The sequence below is a fragment of the Panthera onca genome, chromosome E1 (assembly GCF_046562875.1).
Source record: "Panthera onca isolate mPanOnc1 chromosome E1, mPanOnc1 haplotype 2, whole genome shotgun sequence".
Classification (NCBI taxonomy): Eukaryota; Metazoa; Chordata; class Mammalia; order Carnivora; family Felidae; genus Panthera; species Panthera onca.
The window spans coordinates 58,082,342-58,103,685 of record NC_138352.1 but is presented as its reverse complement, the minus strand read 5'-3'; the positions used below and the strand labels follow the sequence as shown (position 1 = coordinate 58,103,685).

Genomic DNA, 21,344 nt, shown 5'->3' with positions numbered 1-21,344 from the left:
CGTGTGAGGATGGTACAACAGCTGGATAAGGTCTCCAACAAGATATTAGTGGCTCTGGGAGGCTCCCCGAGAACCCTCCCTGTCCCCTGACAGCACCGTCTTGGAAAACGTCGTGCTCTGGCTGCATCACTTCGAACTCCTGAGGTCGGGGTATTGGCGCCAAACGACAGACGTGCGAAGAAGGAAGCCCAGGTGGCCCCACCGGCGGGGCGCTGGCGGCGCAGTGCGCAGGCGCCGAAAGGGGGCGCGGGGCGGGGCCGCAGCGCGGGGGCGGGGCCGCGGCGCGCAGGCGTCCTAGCGGCGGGTCCCTGCGGCTCGGGATGGAGGGTGAGTGAGTAAACAAGCCCGGGCCGGGCGGTGGGGCCCGGCCTCGGCACCTCGCCACGCGGGGCCTAAGGGAAGGAGAGGCGAAGGGATCAGAGAATTGGGTGGAAGCGGAGGGGCAACTACCTGCCTGGTCGGGGGTAGCGGGGCGCCCCCTTCCCGTCCGAGGGCTGGACGAAAGGGGGCGATGGGACGAGCGAGCCCCCGGCTCGGACCGCGTCTGCGGCGGGGAGGGCGGTGTGTCCGGGAGGAGGAGCGGCGGGGGCGGGCCCGGGGTTGGGGACTCCCGTTGGAGGGCGGGGTGGGTCGGGTGGGCGGGAGCCCCAGAGCCGGGAGGACGCGCGGGTGGGCGGTGGCACCTGCGGGGGCCCTTAGCGAGGTGGACTCCCCAGGACTTGGGGCTGTGCATGGGGAGGGCTAGACATGCGGGGGGGCTCGGCTTGTGATGACTTTGGGGGATGTTGAGGAAAGGGTGGCAGTAAAAACAGGGCTGGGACCAGGGTGAAGCGAGTGAGGCTCTTAGGCGCAAAATGAAAGGGGCTCTCACTTTCGGGGTCCAACGGGTGCAGAGTGCCTCCTTAACGTTTTTGCGCGCTGGGCGCCTCGCACGCTTCGCCCAGCTCCCGGGGCCGAGCTGGAGGCTGCTTGTCTCTAAATTTGGTCTCGCGCCAAATTTGGTCTCCTGCCCCCCCCCAGAACTCTCCTGAGGCTCGGAGGACAGAATGGGAAGCGCTTCGAAGCAAAGTCAAGGTGTTGTATTTGGGGCAAGGCTGTTAGAAAATGCAGGACAAACTTATTTCGGTAAAAAGTGACTGCTGAGAAATTGTTCCGGGGGCGGGGAGAGGAAGGGCTGTGAAAGGAGGTTAGTGCCCCCGGCGGAACACGGAGAGTGGGCTTTGATGGGTGACATGTGACATGTAGGATTGTAAATGGGGTAGCTGGGTGGTGAGCCTAACGATAGAGGGGGTGCGGATGAGGGGAAAGAGCCGAGGTAGACGAGCAACTGGGTGTGTGTGAGGACGGCGGCGAAAGTGTGGTCTCTTCCTCCACGGTTACTGCAGTGAGGTCTTTGAAGAGAACTCCCACCCCCACTGGTGCTTTTAAGTTTAGGAAACCGGCACTGAAGGAAGTTTCCAGCCTGAGAAGGTGCTAACTCTATCAGAGGTTTCTGTAAGAGCTTGTCTATTTTAAACCTTGGAATCCCTAGGGCTGGGATGGTGTGGCAGGGATAAAAGAGATTACTTTCTTACATAGCAGAAGGTGAATGTCAGAAGATAAGTACTTTTTCCCCCCTTTAGCACACTTATAATTGAGAAAAGGACCCTCTGTAAAATATGTAATTTTAAAAAATTTTTTTAACGTTCATTTATTTTTGACAGAGGGAGACACACACACACACACACATACACAGAATCCGAAGCAGGCTCCAGGCTCTGAACTGTGAGCACAGAGCCCGTCGTGAGGCTCAGACCCACGAACCACGAGATCATGACCTGAGCTGAAGTCAGAGCTTAACCGACTGAGCCACCCAGGCACCCCTGTAAAAATGTAATAATACTATTATGATGAGTGTGTGTCTCACAGCTAGTGTGGGGCACAAGTGTGTGGGCACAGCTAGTGTGTGAGCATCCCAGGCAAGGATGTTTGTTTTATCCACGGATGTACCCTAAGCACCTAAAACAGTGCAGGCACACTGTAGGTGCTCAGTACATATTTTGTGGAATAAATAATTAAATAAATAAATAAATAAATAAATTTGTGGGCAGATCTCTGGAACCTGGAGTCCAGTAGTTTGGATCCTACTTCTGCTACTAACTGGCAGAGTACTTGTACACCAGTCAGGGGGCTTGAGGCTAAGGCGTAGCTTTAAAATTCCCTGAGGTGGAAATGACCTCTTCTATGGTGTTATTTTAATTCTCTTTGAAACAGCAATAGAATAAGGAGGATTTAAAAAAATGAAATTTTACTCCCAAGAAGACTTGGGTGAGAAAGGAAAAAGTGAGAAAATGTAGTCGGACTTGTTTCTCTTGTGCTTAACTTGCCTTTGAATTAGCATGCCTTTTAAAAATGATTTAAAATAATCCATTTTGTCTATTTAATTCTTGAGATCAGAAATTTAGTGTCCTTTGTCCTGTGCGTAATAGTTCCGGCCCTTGCTCTGTGCCTTGTATGAGACATGGAACAATTCATTTCACTTCATTAAGTATATCTTAAGTTTCTACTTATTGACTAGCAACTTTCCAAAAAATGTGTGAGGCAGCAACACTAAAAACACATTACATTTTCTATATAGGGTAAACTAAAGAGAAAAGAAGGAAAAACATGTGGAGAAAGGTGAAGAGAAGGATTAGGATTGAGGGGGAAGGTTTAAAAAGGAAAAACTGCTCTCAGGGAATACCTCCATTCCAGAAAGTCCCTAGCTTTCTTTTCTTTTTTTAAAAAAATTAATTAATTTTTTAAATTTGTCCAAACTGAGTATGGGGCTCCTTCCTACCTCTTTACTCCATCAGCCTGTCAGTTGGGACCTCAGTGGTCCAAACCTTAAAGTCAGGAGCTACTGCATGGGTAGTTGGGGTTTAGTGCCTCTGGTGTGTTATGTCCTCTGGCACATTTGCCCTAATACTTTGATTAGAAATGGAGTAACTGATAAGTCTTCTGATTGAATGATAGTGGTAATCACTAAAGATTAGGCTTTGTGCTAGCATAGTACAGAATCAGCCAAGGTAGGCTCTAGCCTGTTAGGAAATTGCTTTAACCCTTCTAAGTCAGCATTATATATTCTAGGAGCCAGCATTTTCCTATGGGTCTCGTAAAAACGAATCCTGCTTTGATTTTTATCACCATTGTTTCTAGTGTAAATAACTTGATTCTCTTAATCAAGCAGTGCTAGAAAATATTAATGCTATAATTTTATTTTAAATAAGAATTCAGGGTCACAGCTTCCTGTTTTAAGTAAGGTTCTTTCTACATATATAGTGCCCAGAAGCTCAAACTGATAACAGATGTAAATACCTGGGACAAGTGGGAGGGTATAAATTAAAGATGGCCTTTAAAATCCTAATTGAAGGATCTATCAGGTTATGTACTTAGCCACAGAGTTGATTTTAATGGAGTGTTGATGAAATTGGTGATCACGGAATGATTCAGTTGTGTGTAATTAGAGCTCTTCTCGGAGGTGGGTTCACCCCTATTGTTTGTGCTTCAATTCCACCATGAACTAAAAAGGAAAGAATGAGATGGAAAATTTAAAAAATCTATAGTGCCACCTGCCTCTGAAGCCTTACTTAGCCTGCTGTTTAAAAAAATTGTTTGTTGTAAAAGAAAGTAGTAAAGACATTGAACTTGCTCCAAGGAGAAGCTGTTTCTGCAAAGAGACCCTTTATGTGGATGAAAGAACTTCATAGTTTGGAACTTTTATGTTCTGATCTCAATCTCTCTAAATTTAAGAACATTTCAATGAAGTTTTCCCATTTCCAGCTAGTGACAGACTGCATTCTAGTTTTAGCCTTTGAAGGAAATTGAGATCCAATTTTATGGGGAAAGATTTCCAAGTTTTTATAGTTTTCTTTTTTGTGGAGATTTGATATGTAAATAAGGTAGTTTTTATTTCCAATTATCAATCTTTTAAAAAAATAAACTTAATTTTTAGGACAGTTTTAAATTTACAGAAAAAATATATACAGTACAAGGAGTTTCCATAAATTCCATATCCAGTTTCCCTTATTAACATCATATTAGCATATGTGTAACATTTTTTTTACAGTTAATGAATCAGCATTGATCATCCCACCGTAGTTATTCATTGAGAAGTCACTCAAATTTTGTTTTAAAAGGTGGGATTGCCTGCTGATTTTTAATAGTAGAAGTCTAGAAAATTACTGGATTGATATACCATCAAGACTTAGTTTTTTCTTTAATCAGCTTTACTGAGGTAGAAATTTACATATGATAAATTCACATTTTATGTATACAGTTCAGGGAGTTTTCATAAAAGTGCATTGTCATATAACCAACACCACAGCCATGGTATAAAATATTTTCATCATCCCAAAAAAGTTCTTTTATGCTTCTTTCCATTTATTTTATTTTTATTTTTTAAAGATGTTTTATTTTTAAGTAATCTGTACACCCAGTGTAGGTCTTGAGATTACAACCCCTGAGATCCAGGGGCACGTGCTCTACCAATTGAGCCAGCCAGGCGCCCCATGCTTTTTCCATTTAAATCCCTTTCTCCAACCTCAGCACCTGGCAACCGCCGATCTGCTTTCTGTCACTGTAGATTTACCATTCGTAGAATCATTCTAGTAGAACGATTCATATAGTACATGGGTTTTTGTGCCTGGTTTCTTTCACTTAGCGTAATGCTTTTGAGATATATTGTGCACGTAGGAATGAGGAACTCCTCCTCTTTTATTGCTGAGTAGTATTCCATCCTATGGACAAACTGTCATTTGTATCCATTTGGCACTCCATAGATATTTGCGTTGTTTCTACCTATTGGCTGTTATGAATAAAGGTGCTGTGAACATTTGTGTAGAGGTCTCTGCGCAGACATATGTTTCCATTTCTCTTGGATAAATGATAAAAACTGTATGCTAGGTTGTGTGGTAAGTGTATGTTTAACTTTAATAATAAACCCCCAAAACTAGCAAACTGTTTTCCTAAGTGGTCTACATTTTGCACTCCCAACCAGCAGCATGTAAGGATTCCAGCTGCTCCACATCCTCACCAATTGGTATTACCAGTTTTTTGATTTTAGACATCCTAACAGGTGTGTAGTAATCCATCATTTTGATTTTAAGATTCTAATTTACACTTCCCTAATGACTAATATTGATACCAAGTATCTTTTTGTGTGCTTGTTTGCCATTCCAGTATCTTTTTGGAAGTATCTGTTCAAATCTTTTGCCCACTTTTTATTGGGTGATCTTGTTGAGTTGCAGAGGAGTTATTTATATATATAAAGACTTACTCTTAAATTTCTAGGTCAAAACAGCATATGTTTATCTATCTATCTATCTATCTATCTATCTATTTATTTATTTATTTATTTAAATGTTATTTTTGAGAGAGAGACAGAGTGCAAGCGGGGGAGGAACAGAGAGAGAGGGAGACACAGAATCTGTGAAGCAGGCTCCAGGCTCTGAGCTGTCAGCACAGAGCCCAATGCGAGGCTCGAATTCAGGAACTGTGAGATCATGACCTGAGCTGAAGTTGGATGCCCAACCAACTGAGCCACCCAGGTGCCCCAGCATATGTTTATTTTCAGTGTATAAGTGAATATAATGAAAAGCTCTTAAGGACTGGCCTCGCACTTAACTGGAATATACATGGCTGTTTTGTATGTGTCAGGAACTAAAGAATCAATCTAGTAGAAATATAAAGTAGTTTTTATGTGCCACCCCCTTTGCCCAAGTTACATGAACCCGTTTATCCAAATACGTTCTAGTGAATGTTGAGGTTTTGTTTGTTTGCTTTTTAAATTAAGAAAAATAAAATCTTTGAAGTGGTAGTTGTTGGTCAGCATTCTGCCGCTATGAAAACCCATCTTATGACTGTGTTTCAGGTGTTTCTTTTAATTATACCTATCTGTTCCAAACAGTATGTCTCGTCTTCCTTCTACACTCTGTGGGGGCCGACCAACTGCCAAATAAACTTTTAGAGACTTTGGAGACCCATTCAAAAGCCGAGAAAAATAAATATTAGCTCATGGTCACATGAGACTCAAATATCACATTAATTGTAAAAGGACGAAGTGTGGCTTATTTTACACTGTGATTGGTTAAAAGTCAATGGCATTTTCATGTATATATGTGTACTCCTCTGGCCATATGAAACACTTGAGTAAAATTAGAAATAGTGCCATTAATTATTGGACTGTGTGTCCTGTCATCTCTTTTGACAGACTGTAGATCACATTTCAATTATAAATCATTTCTCTTTTATTTTAAATTTTTTGATGTTTATTTATTTTTGAGAGAGATAGAGTGTGAGTGGGGAGGGGTAGAGAGAGAGGGAGACACAGAATCCGAAGCAGGCTCCAGGCTAAGCTGTCAGCACAGAGCCTGATGTGGGGCTTGAACTCATGACTGCGAGATCATGACCTGAGCCGAAGCTGCACGTCCAACCGACTGAGCCACCCAAGCACCCCACAATTATAATTCCTTTCTTTAACAAAAGATTGGTATTTTTCTGTGGGCATCTCTAAAATCTACACACACACACCCCCTAGCAGCTGTGGATTTTATTCTTTTTCCATTATTTGATCCCCAGTTTTTTTTTTTAACATTTTATTTTTATGTATTTTGAGGGAGGGAGAGAGAGTCTGTGCTGTCAGCACAAGAGCCTGATGTGGGGCTTGAAACCACGAACCATGAGATCATGACCTGAGCCGAAGTCAAGAGTCGGATGCTTAACCAAGGTGCCCCTTGATCCCCAGTTTTAAATGGACTGAGCAACCTGCCATAAGCTTACTATTTCAAAGAGGGAAATGAGCTCCCCCAGAAAATGTCAGAAAGGTTGCAGTTCAAAACCATTTTTTAGGAGGTTATGAAGTCTCACTGAATTATGGTCCCTCCTTTGGCCCCATTCCATGAGGAATGAGAAGTATTTAAGAGATGTCAGAGGAAGAGAGACAGTGCAATTTGTGGGGAAAGAAATTCAAGTCTGTGTAACTTTTTTCTTTTTTGTAACTCAACACCTTAGCAGCCTGGGATTCAGAGTCTTAGATTATGCTGTTGTTTCATTCCCTTCCCCGAGAGAGATAATAGTTAACTCACAGGGAATTCTGTTTTTAAGAGTTTGAATCACTTGATTGAGTTAATAGTAAACACAGTGAGTCTGCCTGCTTCTTTGCTATTCCTTCTGTCCTCTAAATTTACTAAATTTAACATCATGTTTCACCGATCCATTTGATTCTTCAAACGAAACAATCAGGTACAGTCTCTTAAAGTTTACGTGCCTGAGATGTTATAATCATGTCTGACTGTGACAGATGTGAGACAGTGGGTTATATTTTGCTGTTTTCTTGTCAGTGCTGTCATTTCTTATGGGGAAAAACAGGTAATTGAAAAATGCATCTTTAGAAGAAATATGTTCTTTGGGCATCTGGGTGGCTCAGTCGGTTAAACATCTGACTTCAGCTCAGATCATGATCCCTTCGTTCACACATTTGGAGCCTGTTTCAGACTCTGTGTCTCCCTCTTTCTCTGCCCCTCCCCTGCTTGTGCTCACTTTCTGTCTCAAAAATGAATAAACATTAATTTTTTTTTAAAAAAAGAAGAAATATGTTCTTAAACCCCCAAAGAATTTTTTTTCATAAAATTAAAAAAAAAAAGAAGGCCTGAAACTTTAGTTTTCGTTTCAAATATTGGCTCTTCATAGCCCCTTATAATGTTTTCATTAACTTAAAATGCTAGGTGAAATGAATAGAACTAGTTCTCTAGGAAACCTCAGTAGTTAGAATAGAGCAAAAGCATAACCTTATAGATGTTACTGAATTTTTACGTGTACTTAATATTTGTTCTTTCCCTAAAACAATTGATGGGGCTGCCGGCTGAGCCTAGAAATTGGTTCAGAAAAAGCAGAAGCAGGGAACTCGATTGTGTAATTGTGAGAATAAATTTGTACACATGCCTGGAAGACTACAATTTGATAAAATAAAGGGTCATCCAGTATGATCGGGACCTGACTTCCATGCAGAAATAGTGGTAGCAGAGACCTCGAAGTCTTTGTAGTTCTGGGTGAGCATCCTACTTAAGGTATCAGGGTCTAAATATGCTCTGTTGACTTAAAATCACTGTCTGTTCTCTTTTGAAAAGCTGAACATTCGTTTTGCCTTAGTGTCTTGCCATCCCTCTGAAGAACAGAAGGCACGTTATAAAACCAGACAGTTCCCCTTGCATTCTATGAGGTAGGTAGAGTGTGTTACAGTAAGTACTTTCTTAGAACTTTGAACCTTAATTCAAACACCACCCCCCACCCCCACCCCCCGTCCAATAAAAAAGTGATTTGCAGTGTTCTATTTCTGTGTGCCTTGCTGTTGGGTTGGAGATGATATTATGCTGTTGTCATATCCTACCTTTATTGTCAGGCATGTGGTGGGTTGAGACAATTTGGCAGGTACAGTTTTGTAGTGTGGGTGGATCTTTCCCTGAAGCTCTTTGGTATTAACTTGATTCTTGCAGAACATTTCTCTTAGACAAGGTATTGAGTGGGCTTCCAAATGTCCAAGGAATCCACATCCTCAAATACCCATGAGAGAACTTCTGAGTACTGAATTAAAAATGAGGTGCCATTGGAGAACGGAGGCTGCAGAACAGGAAGTGCTGATGTGAAACCTTTTTTTTTTTTTTAATTGAAACCTTTTGTTGAGCTCACAGATTTGGGTTCTTTAAACTGTGTTTTTATGAATACATGCCGTGGGAAGGGAAGCATGACTGACCACATTGATTTGAGTTTGAGGAATTCTTCATTTCCAGGTAGTAAAATGCTGTTTCTCATCTCTGACTCTTCTTGGATTACAGCAAAATGGATATCTCAAACCCCCCAACTTCCAAATGTATCACTTACTGGAAAAGAAAAGTTAAATCTGAATACATGCGACTCCGACAACTGAAGCGGCTTCAGGCAAATATGGGCGCAAAGGTAAAAACGAACTCCCGTGTGATGAGTTATCTATTTTAATATATTGATCTAATGTGGAAGGTTGGGCTTTAAAAAAAAATTTTTTAATGTTTATTTATTTTTTGAGAGAGAGAGAGAGAGAGAGAGAGAGGTGAGTGGGGGAAGGGCAGAGAAAGAGACACACAGAACCCAAAGCAGGCTCCAGGCTCTACACTGTCAGTGCAGAGTCCAGCACAGGGCTTGGACTCACAAACAGTGAGACCATGACCTAAGCCGAAGTCCAATGCTTAACTGACTGAGCCACCCAGGGGCCCTAGGCTGGGCTCTTCTCTTAAAATTCTAACCATTGTTCCCTTGGCTTTTCCAGGCTCTATATGTAGCAAATTTTGCAAAGGTTCAAGAAAAAACCCAGATCCTCAATGAAGAATGGAAGAAGCTTCGTGTCCAACCTGTGCAGTTGATGAAGCCTGTGAGTGGCCATCCTTTTCTCAAAAAGGTACTTCCAGGTGTCTAAGCTCAGCCTTCCTTGTTTCCTTGGACTTAAGTTGTTTGTTGTTGTTTTTCTGTATTTATGACTTATTAGAAAATAAGTAAGGATAATGGATGTAGTTATTATAGTCAATTTTGAATAACTGGGGTAGTAAATCTGTAGCTTAAAGAATAGCCTATTCACCTATTATTCTCCTCAGTTAGTAGGTATAATCATGAGGGTTTTAAGATTTTATTTTTAACTAATCTCTCCACCCTACATGGGCCTTGAACTCACAACCCCGGAGATCAAGAATTGTACACTTTTCCAAGTGAGCCAGCCAGGCCCCCCTGAGTGTTTTTTGTTTTTCAATATTTATCTTTGAGAGAGTGCAAGCAGGGGAGGGGTAGAGAGAGGGGGACAGAGGATCTGAAATGAGCTCTGCACTGACACACTGACAGCAGAGGACCCGATGTGGGGCTGGCTCGAACTCACAAACTGTGTGAGATCATGAACTGAGCCACCCAAGTGCCCCTTTTGATTTTTTTTTTTAACAGAAAAATGAAACAGTGTCTACTTTACTAGGCTCTGTGTACGAGCTTCAAAACAACCCTGTCTATGCCTTGTTTGGCACCTCAGTGCTTTGATATTGGAAAGAGAGGACCCCGCATAATGAGCAGGAATATATTGATCAAAGGAATGTTCCTTGTTATAAATCTAAAAATCATTCTAGTCTTAAAGAGATAATATTTTTAAAAATAAATTCATCTCTCTTTTTAAGTTTATTTGTTTATTTTGAGAGAGAAGAAGAGAAATAATGTACGTGCGTGCATGAGCAGGAGAGACACAGTGGACAGAGAGAGGGAGAGAGAGAGACCCAAACAGCCTCTACTGTCAGCAAGGAGCCCAGCTCAGGGCTTGAACTCACGAACCATGAGATCATGACCTGAGCTGAAATCAAGAGTCAGATACCTAACCGACTGAGCCACCCAGGTGCCCCTAAGAGATAATATTTTTTTTTAATGTTTTTATTTATTTTTCAGACAGAGAGAGATAAAGCATGAGCGGGGAAGAGAGAGAGGGAGACACAGAATCTGAAGCAGGCTCCAGGCTCTGAGCTGTCAGCACAGAGCCTGACATGGGGCTCGAACTCACAGACTGTGAGATCATGACCTGAGCTGAAGTCGGACACTTAACCAACTGAGCCACCAAGGCACCCTGAGATAATATTTTTAAGATGTAAAAAGTGGATAGTATATTGAGCAATTTTCTTCTCCAAAGCAGAATATGACTCTAATTTCTATACTGCTTTGCTTTCCCCCTACTGTCTCCATCACCTCTGCAGCTAAGTTGAGGCCAACTGTCTTAAAGTGTAGGTACTCAGGAAAACTTCCTCATCTCCTAGGACTTTCGGAGGCCTTTTGCTGTTGTGGACAGTCCAAGGAGACCAGCAATTTTACATTGAAATAAACACCAGTTGGGTGTGACAGGCACCATGCTGGAGTCTGTAGATGATACAAAGGTGAATAAGAGACAGTTTCCACATTTTTACAATCCATTGCTTCCTTTTTTAGGAGCTGATTGTTGCAAAATCCTCAACCTATTAATTTGTAAGAATTAGAAGACTACTGGGACCATTTTAGAAGGAAACTACAGTTCTCTTTTTAATTTTTTTAAATTAAAAAAAAATTTTAAGTTTATTTATTATGAGAGAGAGAGAGAGAGAGAGTGAGAGTGAGTACAAGTGGGGGACGAGCAGAGAGAGAGGGAGAGAGAGAATCCCAAGCAGCCTCCACATTGTCAGCACAGAGTCAGACAAGGGGCTCAGTCCCACAAACCATTGAGGTCATGCCCTGAGCCCATGAGAGAAGCCCAAGCAGGCTCCACACTGTTGGCACAGAGCCCAATGCTCGATCCCAGTTGGACACTTAGCTGACTGAGCCACCTAGGTGCCCTGCTCCAGTTCTCTTGGGTCATGTGCTTGCCTTTCCCTCCCCATGTCTTTGCTTATATTTCAGTGTACCATAGAGAGCATTTTCCCAGGATTTGCAAGCCAACATATGTTAATGAGGTCTCTGAACACAGTTGCCTTGGTTCCCATCATGTATTCCTGGTCCCCTCTCCAGCAGAACTTTATGGTATGTATTAAAAGCACTGTGGTGATTGTATAAACTGTATGATCATCCTGTGTTGGTGTGCTGGCACTCCTCTTAGGGTAAAGATTGTCAGATTGTACTTAACAAAGCTTGGGCATGCAGGACAGACTGTTTTTGTAATTTATTTACTCTCTCTATACACACACACACACACACACACACACACACACACACGTACATATAGCACACGTTATTCTAACTCATTAGGTTTTGTGCTCTCTGAAGTGTCCTTCTGAGTTGATGCTAGTTTTTTTTTGTTTTTTTGTTTTTGTTTTTTTTAAGATTTATTTATTTTGAGAGAGAGAGAGAGAGAGAGACAGAGCATGTGAGCCAGGGAGGGGCAAAGAGAGAGGAGAGAGAATCCCAAGCAGCCGCCACATTGTCAGCAGAGTCAGACAAGGGGCTCAATCCCACAAACCATTGAGGTCATGACCTGAGCTGAGATCAAGAGTTGGACACTTAATCAACTGAGCCACCCAGGCACTCCAATGCTTATTCTTTTTTGAATGAATGAGACTGGGCAAGACTCCAATTTTCCCTTACTACTTTGGCCCAGTTTTGTAACATGTGAAGTTAAATGTAGTCTAAATCAGACACTTGAGGCTTAAGCAGGTTGACATCTCCCTGCTGATGGAGCGATCCTTTCTGAACCCCCTAAAGGCAAGATGCGGTGAAAGCAACTGAAATAATAGAGGGGCACATGGATTCAAGAGCCTTACATCTGGGCCTTTATGCTGACTCCTGCTTGGGTTAGTTTTGGTTCTGATAATCAGTCCTGTCTAAATACTGGCATTGCTTATCATCTGCCTGGTGACAGCAGGAATAGGATATAGGTTTACAGAAGGGAATCCTCTCTTAGAATAAAACTTCACAGTAATTTTACTTACTACTTGGGGAATTAAGAATGGCTGTGTTTTCTGCTGAACAACAACAATAACAAAAATCCATTAGTATTTTCTTTAGCCAGGAAATATTCATAGCTCATACCACAGTTGACTTTAGGCTCCCATTGAGTATGATCGACCTGAGTTGTAATCATAATTTTTTATTATGATTATGGGAGTTTAGTCCTAGTATGTATAAGAGACTACCCAGAAACTCTATGGTTGCTCAGGTTCTGTTCTGAATATTCTGGTTATATTGCAGATTATACTCTTGGAAGCCTTCCTTTTCATTTATGTATCTCTACGTATGATAAGAATTAGAATTGAAGACTTTTTAGACTATTGTTTAAGTGATATTTGTACCTATTTTACAATGATGTTTTGTAGATAATAGATGGAATCACTGTGAAAAATAAATGTGCTGGCAAATTCTAAATTTTTTTTTTTTTTTAACGTTTATTTATTTTTGAGACAGAGAGAGACAGAGCATGAACGGGGGAGGGGCAGAGAGAGAGGGAGACACAGAATCGGAAGCAGGCTCCAGGCTCTGAGCCATCAGCCCAGAGCCCGACGCGGGGCTCAAACTCACGGACCGCGAGATTGTGACCTGAGCTGAAGTCAGACGCTTAACCGACTGCGCCACCCAGGCGCCCCTATGCTGGCAAATTCTAAATGTTGTTGGAAATATCATTGTCAGTACTAGGCTAAACATTTGGTAGTTAATATCCTTAAGTAGTTAAACTGACTTTTTTCCCTAAGAGTAGCATTGCCCCCTTCCGTTTGAAGTTTTGTTGGCAACACAGAATGGCCAGTCTTTAAAAATGCGGGAAACTCTGTAACCAAAGGCGTTTTCAGGAAATTCAAGCATCAAAAAAGGCCCAGCAAAGATTCTATTAAACAGGAAAGAGGAGCTGCCTAGTGAATTCATGGAATGAATCACATCTGGTTTGATTTCAGGTAGAAGATGAGACAGTTTTGTGCAATATTCCCTACATGGGAGATGAGGTGAAAGAAGAAGATGAGACTTTCATTGAGGAGCTCATCAATAACTATGATGGGAAAGTCCACGGTGAAGAAGGTAGTGGTACTGGGCTCTTTGGGAGAAAACTTTATTAAAATGGTGCCCCTTCTTTGGTACATCATCCTCTTGCTTTTATTTGCTACCTCACAGTGTACACACTGAAGAATATTTCGATTGCTGGGACTAAAAATTTTATATTAAAAATGTCCCCAGTTAAATTGTAAAAGGAGTTGCGACATAAAAGGATTTTATGTATGTAGTAATCAGTGGCTGAGGAGATAGTGTAGTGCACAAAGAAGTGTGATCTTAGGAGTTTTCCATAAATCCATCCAAAGCCATTTTGTTCTTCATTTCTCTTTCTCTGAGAATGGCAATGAGCATAATCTCTCTGTCCTACTTTGATCCAGATATATCCTAGATCTCCCAGAAATTGTAACATTCTGACTTTCCTAAAAGCGAGTCATTTGGATTTAGTTGTAGTTCTAGAAAAGGCTGCCAGTGTGTAAGTGGGAAGATGGGGAGAGACTCCCTATGGCTTTACAGACCAATAGCCTCACCAGCTCTTTTGACAGTTGTGGGTACTGTTGAAAATGCATTATTTATCTACTGCGCCCCCTAGTGTTCAAAGACTTTATCCTAAGTTGTTAGTGTAACCCCACAGAGTATGATTTTAAGAAGATAATGCTGTCTTTTGACTCAAAGACGTCACTGGCAACCCATCAGCAGCAAAACCAAGTAAATTTTCATGTTATCATTCTTTTCCTGTCCCACTTGTATTGCTTGTACACCTTTGTGAGATTTTGGACCATAAATACAGGTTGATCTGTGACTGAGGAAGTGAACTATCCCATTTAGAGTAAAGCCTATATAACTGGATTTCCCACTCTAGCCAGCTCGATTGTTGCAGCTGTAAGAGCCAATCAAAGTATTGTAATTTCCTGACTGTTCATATAAAAATGTACCTATGTTATATAACGTAAGTTGTACTTCAGGAGTGAATACGAGAAAACCTTCCTAGGAGGACTAAGGGAACATGAAATGACCACAGCTCAGCCATCTAATCTTTATGTTTTAGAGATGATCCCTGGATCTGTTCTGATTAGTGATGCTGTTTTCCTGGAGTTGGTAGATGCTCTGAATCAATACTCAGATGAAGAGGAGGAAGGGCACAATGACACCTCAGATGGGAAGCAAGATGACAGCAAAGAAGATCTGCCAGTGACAAGAAAGAGAAAACGACACACTCTTGAAGGTAAATATTCCATTCTGAAAGTGACAGGGAGAGGGAAAAAGGGAGAAACAGAAAGGTTTGTTGATTATTAAAGGCTGCTGGTGCTTTTCACTTGGTTCACTCTGAAGGAAACAGAGTAGTGTGTTTGGGAGACATGGAAAATTATAAAGAAGAAAATATAATTATCCTATAATTTTACTACCTAGGAATAACCGGCATTAATGTTTTCTTCTAGACCTAAAAAACTGTGTGTGTGTGTGTGTGTGTGTGTGTGTGTGTGTGTGTGTGCGTGTGACGCACACACACAGAATATACACATACACATACCTAAAACGAATATAATGTTGTATGTCAACTGTGTCTCAAGTTTTTAAAAGTACATATATAATAAAAAAAAAGTACACATACAAAACAATGTGTTTTATATGCATTAAGTGAAATGGGATCATGCCACAGATACACACACATACACAATTTTATATCCCTTTTTATTTGATCTTCTCTCGTAAGCATTTTTCCATGTTGTTAATATTTAATTAACTTCATGTTTAATTATGTGCCATGGTACTTACTTATACTATACGTCCAGGGACATAGTGTCTCTGTCTTGTTACAACAAAGCTGTAACATCAGTCTTGTTCTTCAGCCTCATTGTTATGATGGCATTCTTCAATATCCACATCTCTCCATGAAAACTCCTGTTTTCCCCTCTAGATTCTCTCTTGGAACATGGATTTTGTCATTAATGTATAGATGACGCTGATTTCCTTATTACTGGTAACCTATTAGATAAACCCAGGTAGCATTGACTTCTTTATGTGTTCCTAAACAGTCAGCGGTTGGGTTAGCAAAGCAGCTGTAATCAAAATGCTGTGACAGAGGGAAAATGACCAAACAGCTTTGTTTGCATCCTTGATTATAGCTCAGGAGCTCTTTGTCATTTCCAACTCAGGCAACAAAAAGAGTTCCAAGAAACAGTTCCCAAACGACATGATCTTCAGTGCAATTGCCTCGATGTTCCCTGAGAACGGTGTCCCGGATGACATGAAGGAGAGGTAGGGAAGGCCGTTCCACTCAGGCCATGTAGAGCGCTCAAGCAAAACTTTTATTCAAGCCTAAATTTGGTTAATAAAAAACCTTGTTTCTGGTAAGTGTGCTATGATTTGCTCACACTTCTGATTGTTTCCTACTTCATTTGCTTACCTCTAAATACCCGTTCCCATATTAAAGGGCATTGTTCATTGGCTTTGAAGTAATTTCGGGCAGCGAACTTCTAAAATTCTGCATTTTTCTGGAGAGTTACTCCAGCGCCATACTTTCCAAATCTGTCTCTCTCTTTGCTTGCAGACATGTGCCCAGCCCAGCACAGGTGCAGTGGTGCACCCACTTAGGTATACGCCACCCTGCCATCAGCAAGCCCCGTAAAAAAGCACCCATGCTCCCTTGGCCGACTGTACCTGGATGACTGTCAGTGCGCGATCTGTACTTTCTCAGTGAAGACATTTCCTTGGAAGGAATTCTTCTCTCTCTTTTTAAAAATAGGTACCGGGAGCTGACGGAGATGTCAGACCCCAATGCGCTTCCCCCTCAGTGCACACCCAACATCGATGGCCCCAACGCCAAGTCCGTGCAGCGGGAGCAGTCTCTGCACTCCTTCCACACACTTTTTTGCCGGCGCTGCTTCAAATACGATTGCTTCCTTCACCGTGAGTGGGGCTACTCTGAAATACTTTCCTGTTCTCCATCCCCAACCACTGCGTCCTTCTGTTTATTTTAGTTAATCATACAGAGTTCCTGGCTTCTGACCTGATGCTGGTTTTACAAAGGGCGGGTTCTCTATTCACTTGTACCGTTGCGGTGCAATGTGTTTCGCGTGGTCAGGACAGAATAACCAGCAACATACGAGTCCCTGAGCACCTGTTAGCTTTGAAAGGGTTGTGTTGATGTCAGAAATGATTAAATTTTGCGCACCTTGATGGTAGCTGTTTATATCTAAATTTTCCCACCATGGCTCCTTAATTGGATTTTGTTCTTCCCCATCCTGCCAAGTAGATGAACCATTGGAAACAGGACAGTTTTGTGTTTTCCAGCTTTTCACGCCACCCCTAATGTATATAAACGCAAGAACAAAGAGATCAAGATTGAACCAGAACCATGTGGCACAGACTGCTTCCTTTTGCTGGTATGTTCTTTTTTTTTTTTTTTTTTTTTAAGTTTTATTTATTTAACTAATCTCTACATCCAACCTGGGACTCCAACTCATGACCCTTAGATCAAGAGTTGCACGCTCCGCCAACTGAACCAGCCAGGCACTCCTTGCTGATATGTTCTTAAACTGTTCTGCCATTGTTAAATCTGTTGAAAATTGAGCAGGAAATGGCCCTTCAGTTTTCTGCTCCTGGGGATACAAACCAGATGAGCCAGTATGTAGCACTCTGGGGGGTCACAAAGCACAAATAAAACATGACTTCTGCTCTTAAGGAGCTCCCAAATACTGAGGACTATGAAATTAGTCTCGTGGAGTGAGGAGGGCATGTGTGTATCTGTAACGGCATTTTCTTTGCTGTCTTCTTTTAAATGCATAGAAACATATGAGAAATAACACATGAGAGCACCCATGTCTTATTGTAAGGTAAACAGCCAGATGGGCCCTTCCCTGATGGACAGACTTTATGTGGCAGCATAAATTCTCCTGCATTCATGTGGGAAGGCAGTACACTTAGAACGAGAAGGGAATAGGTTCACTTGGACCAGCCAAGGACACAGTTTTGCTTTCTGCACACTACAGTGAGCTTAGGTAAAGAATGAAATACCTTGATTTCTGCTACCAATTAAAAATAGGTTATAGAGCCAAGTGCCTTTGGGACCATCTTTAGTGGGATAATAGAAGAAAAGATGGTAAAAAGTGCCACTGGGTATACATCTGGAAAATGAGCCATGTGATAATAGCAAAAGAGTACACAGACTTTCTCTACTTTTTCCCCTATATGGGTCGACTCCTTCCTGTGTGCCAAGTAGCATGCTGGCCCTTAACATTATATTATCTTACATTCTTGCTTATGACAACATCCTGAGGTGGAGAAACTATGGGTTATAGAAGCTACATATTTTGTCCAAGATTTGTTAATGTCAGTGGTTTGGCAGTAATGAAATTCAAGCTCTGGTCTAGCTCCAGAGTCCATACTTTTTAAGTTATTCCACACTTTAAAAAATTACACTGTGTTATATCAACACCAGCATTTATTTTTTTATTCTTATATATATTTTTTTAAAGAGCGTTTTTTTTTTTCTTTAATGTTTACTTATTTTTGAGAGAGAGAGAGAGAGACAGAGTGTGAGTGGGGGCGGGGCAGAGAAGGAGACACAGAATCCAAAGCAGGCTCCAGGCTCTGAGCTGTCAGCACAGAGCCTGACGGGGTGCTCAAAACACAAACCGTGAGATCATGACCTGAGCCGAAGATGGAGGCTTAACCTACTGAGACACCCAGGCGCCCCTTATTTTTATTTACTTTTTACTGTTTATTTTTTTGAGAGAGAGACACACACAGAGTGCAAGCAGGAGCAGGGCAGAGAGAGGGAAACACAGAATCCAAAGCAGGCTCCAGGCTGTCAGCACAGAGCCCGATGTGGGGCTCAAACCCACGAACCTTGAGATCATGACCTGAGCTGAAGACTGAGCCGCCCAGACGCCCCAACACCAGCATTTATATAAATAAAAAGACGTTGTCTTTCTCACAGCAATTACCCTGAGACCCTGTACATGTTTCAAAAGATGCTGTCAGTGCCCAAAATGTATGTCTATGTGTGTGTGTTTAACTTACAGAACTGTCTGTGCACAGTTTTTCTTTTATTGCTTTTTAGAAATCAGTGCATTTTTCAAATATAATGCTGGACTGTTTTTCCCTCAATCTCGATCATGGAAGGAAGGTGAAAGATATCTTCTTACATTTAATGATAGTTTTTCCATATTTGCTTCGTCCCTCTATTTGTATATGCATATCTTTTGCTGAGCAATTTGAAAATAAGTTGCAGACATTGAGATACTTGTTTGCTAAGTATTTCAGCATGCACTTCCTAAAAATACAGACATTCTCTTATATAACCACATTATTACACCTAAAAAAAATTCAGAGAATTTAATAATATCATCTGTCCGTTCCATATTTAAATTTTTTCAGCTGTACCAAGAGTAGCTGGGTTTGGGTTTTTTTTTTTTTTTAAACAAGGTCATCCAGTCATACATCATATTTGGTTATTATGTCTTTTCAGTCTCCTTTAATGTCAAGTAATCACCCCATTTTTTTTTTCCTTTTTGAAAAATCCAGGCTCATTGTCTAGTAGGATACTGTCCCAAATTCTGAATTTGTGGTTTTCTCCTGGTGTTACTGAACTTGTTTTTCTATCCTCTATTTCCCATGAACTAGAATTAGCTCTGGAGCCTTAGTTATATTTATGTTAAATCTTTTGATCACGAATACATTGTAAGTGATGCTGTGTACGTCACATTGTAGGATGAGCACATTCAGTTAATTTTAAAACTTCACATTCAGTTAATTTTAAAACTTCACTTTTGGAATTTCCTTTAGGGCCTACAGGATATTAGTCTGAATATCCTTAGTAATGGCAAATCTTTATCCTTTGCATGTAGATTTAGTTTTCAGAAACAGCTAGAAGTGTTTGGGAACCAAGTCTGGTGAGAAGGTAGATGATCAAGTTGTGTGATAGTTATTGGGTCTTTTTTTTTTTTTTTTTTTTTTTAAATAAAGCATAGCTATAAAGTAATGAAGCAGTATTCTTCCAAGTCTAATAAACTGATTTGGGAGAAGTAAGTAGTGACATTGGACAAATTTAGGGACTACATATTTTATTATTGAAACAGAAGCAGTGCAAGTAGAATGAAAAAAACAGTGTGGCCAGGGGATGGGGAGCCCTCATTCTGTACCCATTCTGGAACAGTTAGCTACACATGCTCAAGCAGGTCCCTTCCTCTCTGAACCTCAGTTCCTCTTCCACAGGAGAATGTGTTCTCAAATTCCAAATAGCTAACATGCAAATGAGTTTTAGACCCAACTCACTGGAAAGTTGAAGATGCACAGATTACATCTGTTTTAATATTACTTTACAAGGCAGCTCTTCTGTGAAGAGGTATAAATTTGTAAGTTTTAGAATGCTGGTTAAGCAGCTTTTACATAGTCACACTTACATAGCACAGAGCAAAACACAGACAGTGTCATTGCATGTAAGCACAGGCATTGAAGAAGGGGGTTTGTAATGATGGGATCAATATGGCGACCCTGGGCCTGTTCCTGTCTCCCACCTGTAATGTGTACATTGCAGGAAGGAGCGAAGGAGTACGCCATGCTCCACAACCCTCGCTCTAAGTGTTCCGGGCGTCGCCGGCGAAGGCACCACATGGTCAGTGCTTCCTGCTCCAACACTTCAGCCTCTGCTGTGGCTGAGACTAAAGAAGGGGACAGTGACAGGGATACAGGCAATGACTGGGCCTCCAGTTCTTCAGGTACACTGAACAGAAAGCGATCCTTTCTTCCTATGCAAGGCCTCTGGGAAACGCAGGATCACTGCCTAACACTTAACGTTACTACTTTTTTAACATGGTTAGTTCTTCCTTTTTTTTTTTTTTTTTTTTTTAAGTTTATTTATTTATTTTGAGAGAGAGGTGGGGAGGGGCAGAGAGAGAGAGAGAGAGAGAGAGAGAGAGAGAGAATCCCAAGCAGGCTCCATGCTCTCAGTGCAGAGCCTGATGCAGGGCTTGAACTCTTGCACCATGAGATAATGACCTGAACCGAAATTAAGGGTCGGGCGCTTAACCAGTTGAGCCACCCAGGCACCCCTAAAGATGGTTAGTCCTTTCTATGGCTTCGCCTGTTGGCAGTAGAGACAGGGAATATTTTGATTCCTAACTATTCTGCCATTTAAAGCAGAATGATGTACTTCGGAGTGTACATCCGAAGTGTACGTCCGGAGTGTACATGACTGATGACAACTGCATTCTCTCTCCTCCTGTTCCTCGCATCTCCTCCTCTCTTAGAGGCCAACTCTCGCTGCCAGACCCCCACAAAGCAGAAGGCTAGTCCGGCCCCCCCTCAGCTCTGTGTAGTGGAAGCACCCTCGGAGCCTGTGGAATGGACTGGGGCTGAGGAATCTCTCTTTCGAGTGTTTCATGGCACCTACTTCAACAACTTCTGTTCCATAGCCAGACTTCTGGGGACTAAGACATGCAAGCAGGTACTCTCGGAGAGGAGCTGGGACAGGCAGGGCCCTCCTTTCATCCACTGCTCTGTCAGCCCTTTTGCCATCTTGTGTGGCCTGTCTCAAAAGGAGCTGTCTTAGGCTCAGTCCCTCATGAGCAGGTGCTTCTGAGCCACGAGGCGGGTTCCCCAAACATGGGACTGTGTCTGCAGACTGTTTCTGCAGATGCCAGGCCTAGCCGTGCTTGGGGAATCTGGTCTCCTCCTTGCTGAATTCTCATTTCTGTCTCTAGCCACTATCTGACTCTTCTGGGTGTTTCTGCCCTCTCTTAGCTTTTTGTTGTTGTTGTTGTTGTTGTTGTTTGTTTTTGGTTCCTGCCTTTCTTTCTAAATGCGTACCCCTTTCCTAAAGGGACCCCCAGGTC

General features: G+C 41.9%; 1 protein-coding gene across 3 annotated transcripts in view; it reads left to right on the top strand.

Annotated features, from left to right (window-relative positions):
• Positions 1-250: 250 nt before the first annotated feature.
• The window catches only part of EZH1 (enhancer of zeste 1 polycomb repressive complex 2 subunit), a 29,900-nt gene continuing 8,806 nt past the window's right edge, over positions 251-21,344 (top strand). The window contains exons 1-12 of one of the 3 annotated variants that reach the window (XM_060646034.3): positions 251-327; positions 8,145-8,236; positions 8,850-8,970; positions 9,317-9,418; positions 11,437-11,556; positions 13,416-13,536; positions 14,555-14,731; positions 15,663-15,765; positions 16,253-16,416; positions 16,801-16,892; positions 20,048-20,228; positions 20,760-20,956. In XM_060646034.3, the coding sequence (XP_060502017.1) occupies positions 8,232-8,236; positions 8,850-8,970; positions 9,317-9,418; positions 11,437-11,556; positions 13,416-13,536; positions 14,555-14,731; positions 15,663-15,765; positions 16,253-16,416; positions 16,801-16,892; positions 20,048-20,228; positions 20,760-20,956 (1,383 nt within the window). In that variant the 5' untranslated portion in view covers positions 251-327; positions 8,145-8,231. Of the gene's footprint in view, positions 328-763; positions 1,075-8,144; positions 8,237-8,849; positions 8,971-9,316; positions 9,446-11,436; positions 11,557-13,415; positions 13,537-14,554; positions 14,732-15,662; positions 15,766-16,252; positions 16,417-16,800; positions 16,893-20,047; positions 20,229-20,759; positions 20,957-21,344 lie in introns of those variants that run through there. The other 2 variants (XM_060646032.3, XM_060646033.3) reach the window with 2 other exon arrangements.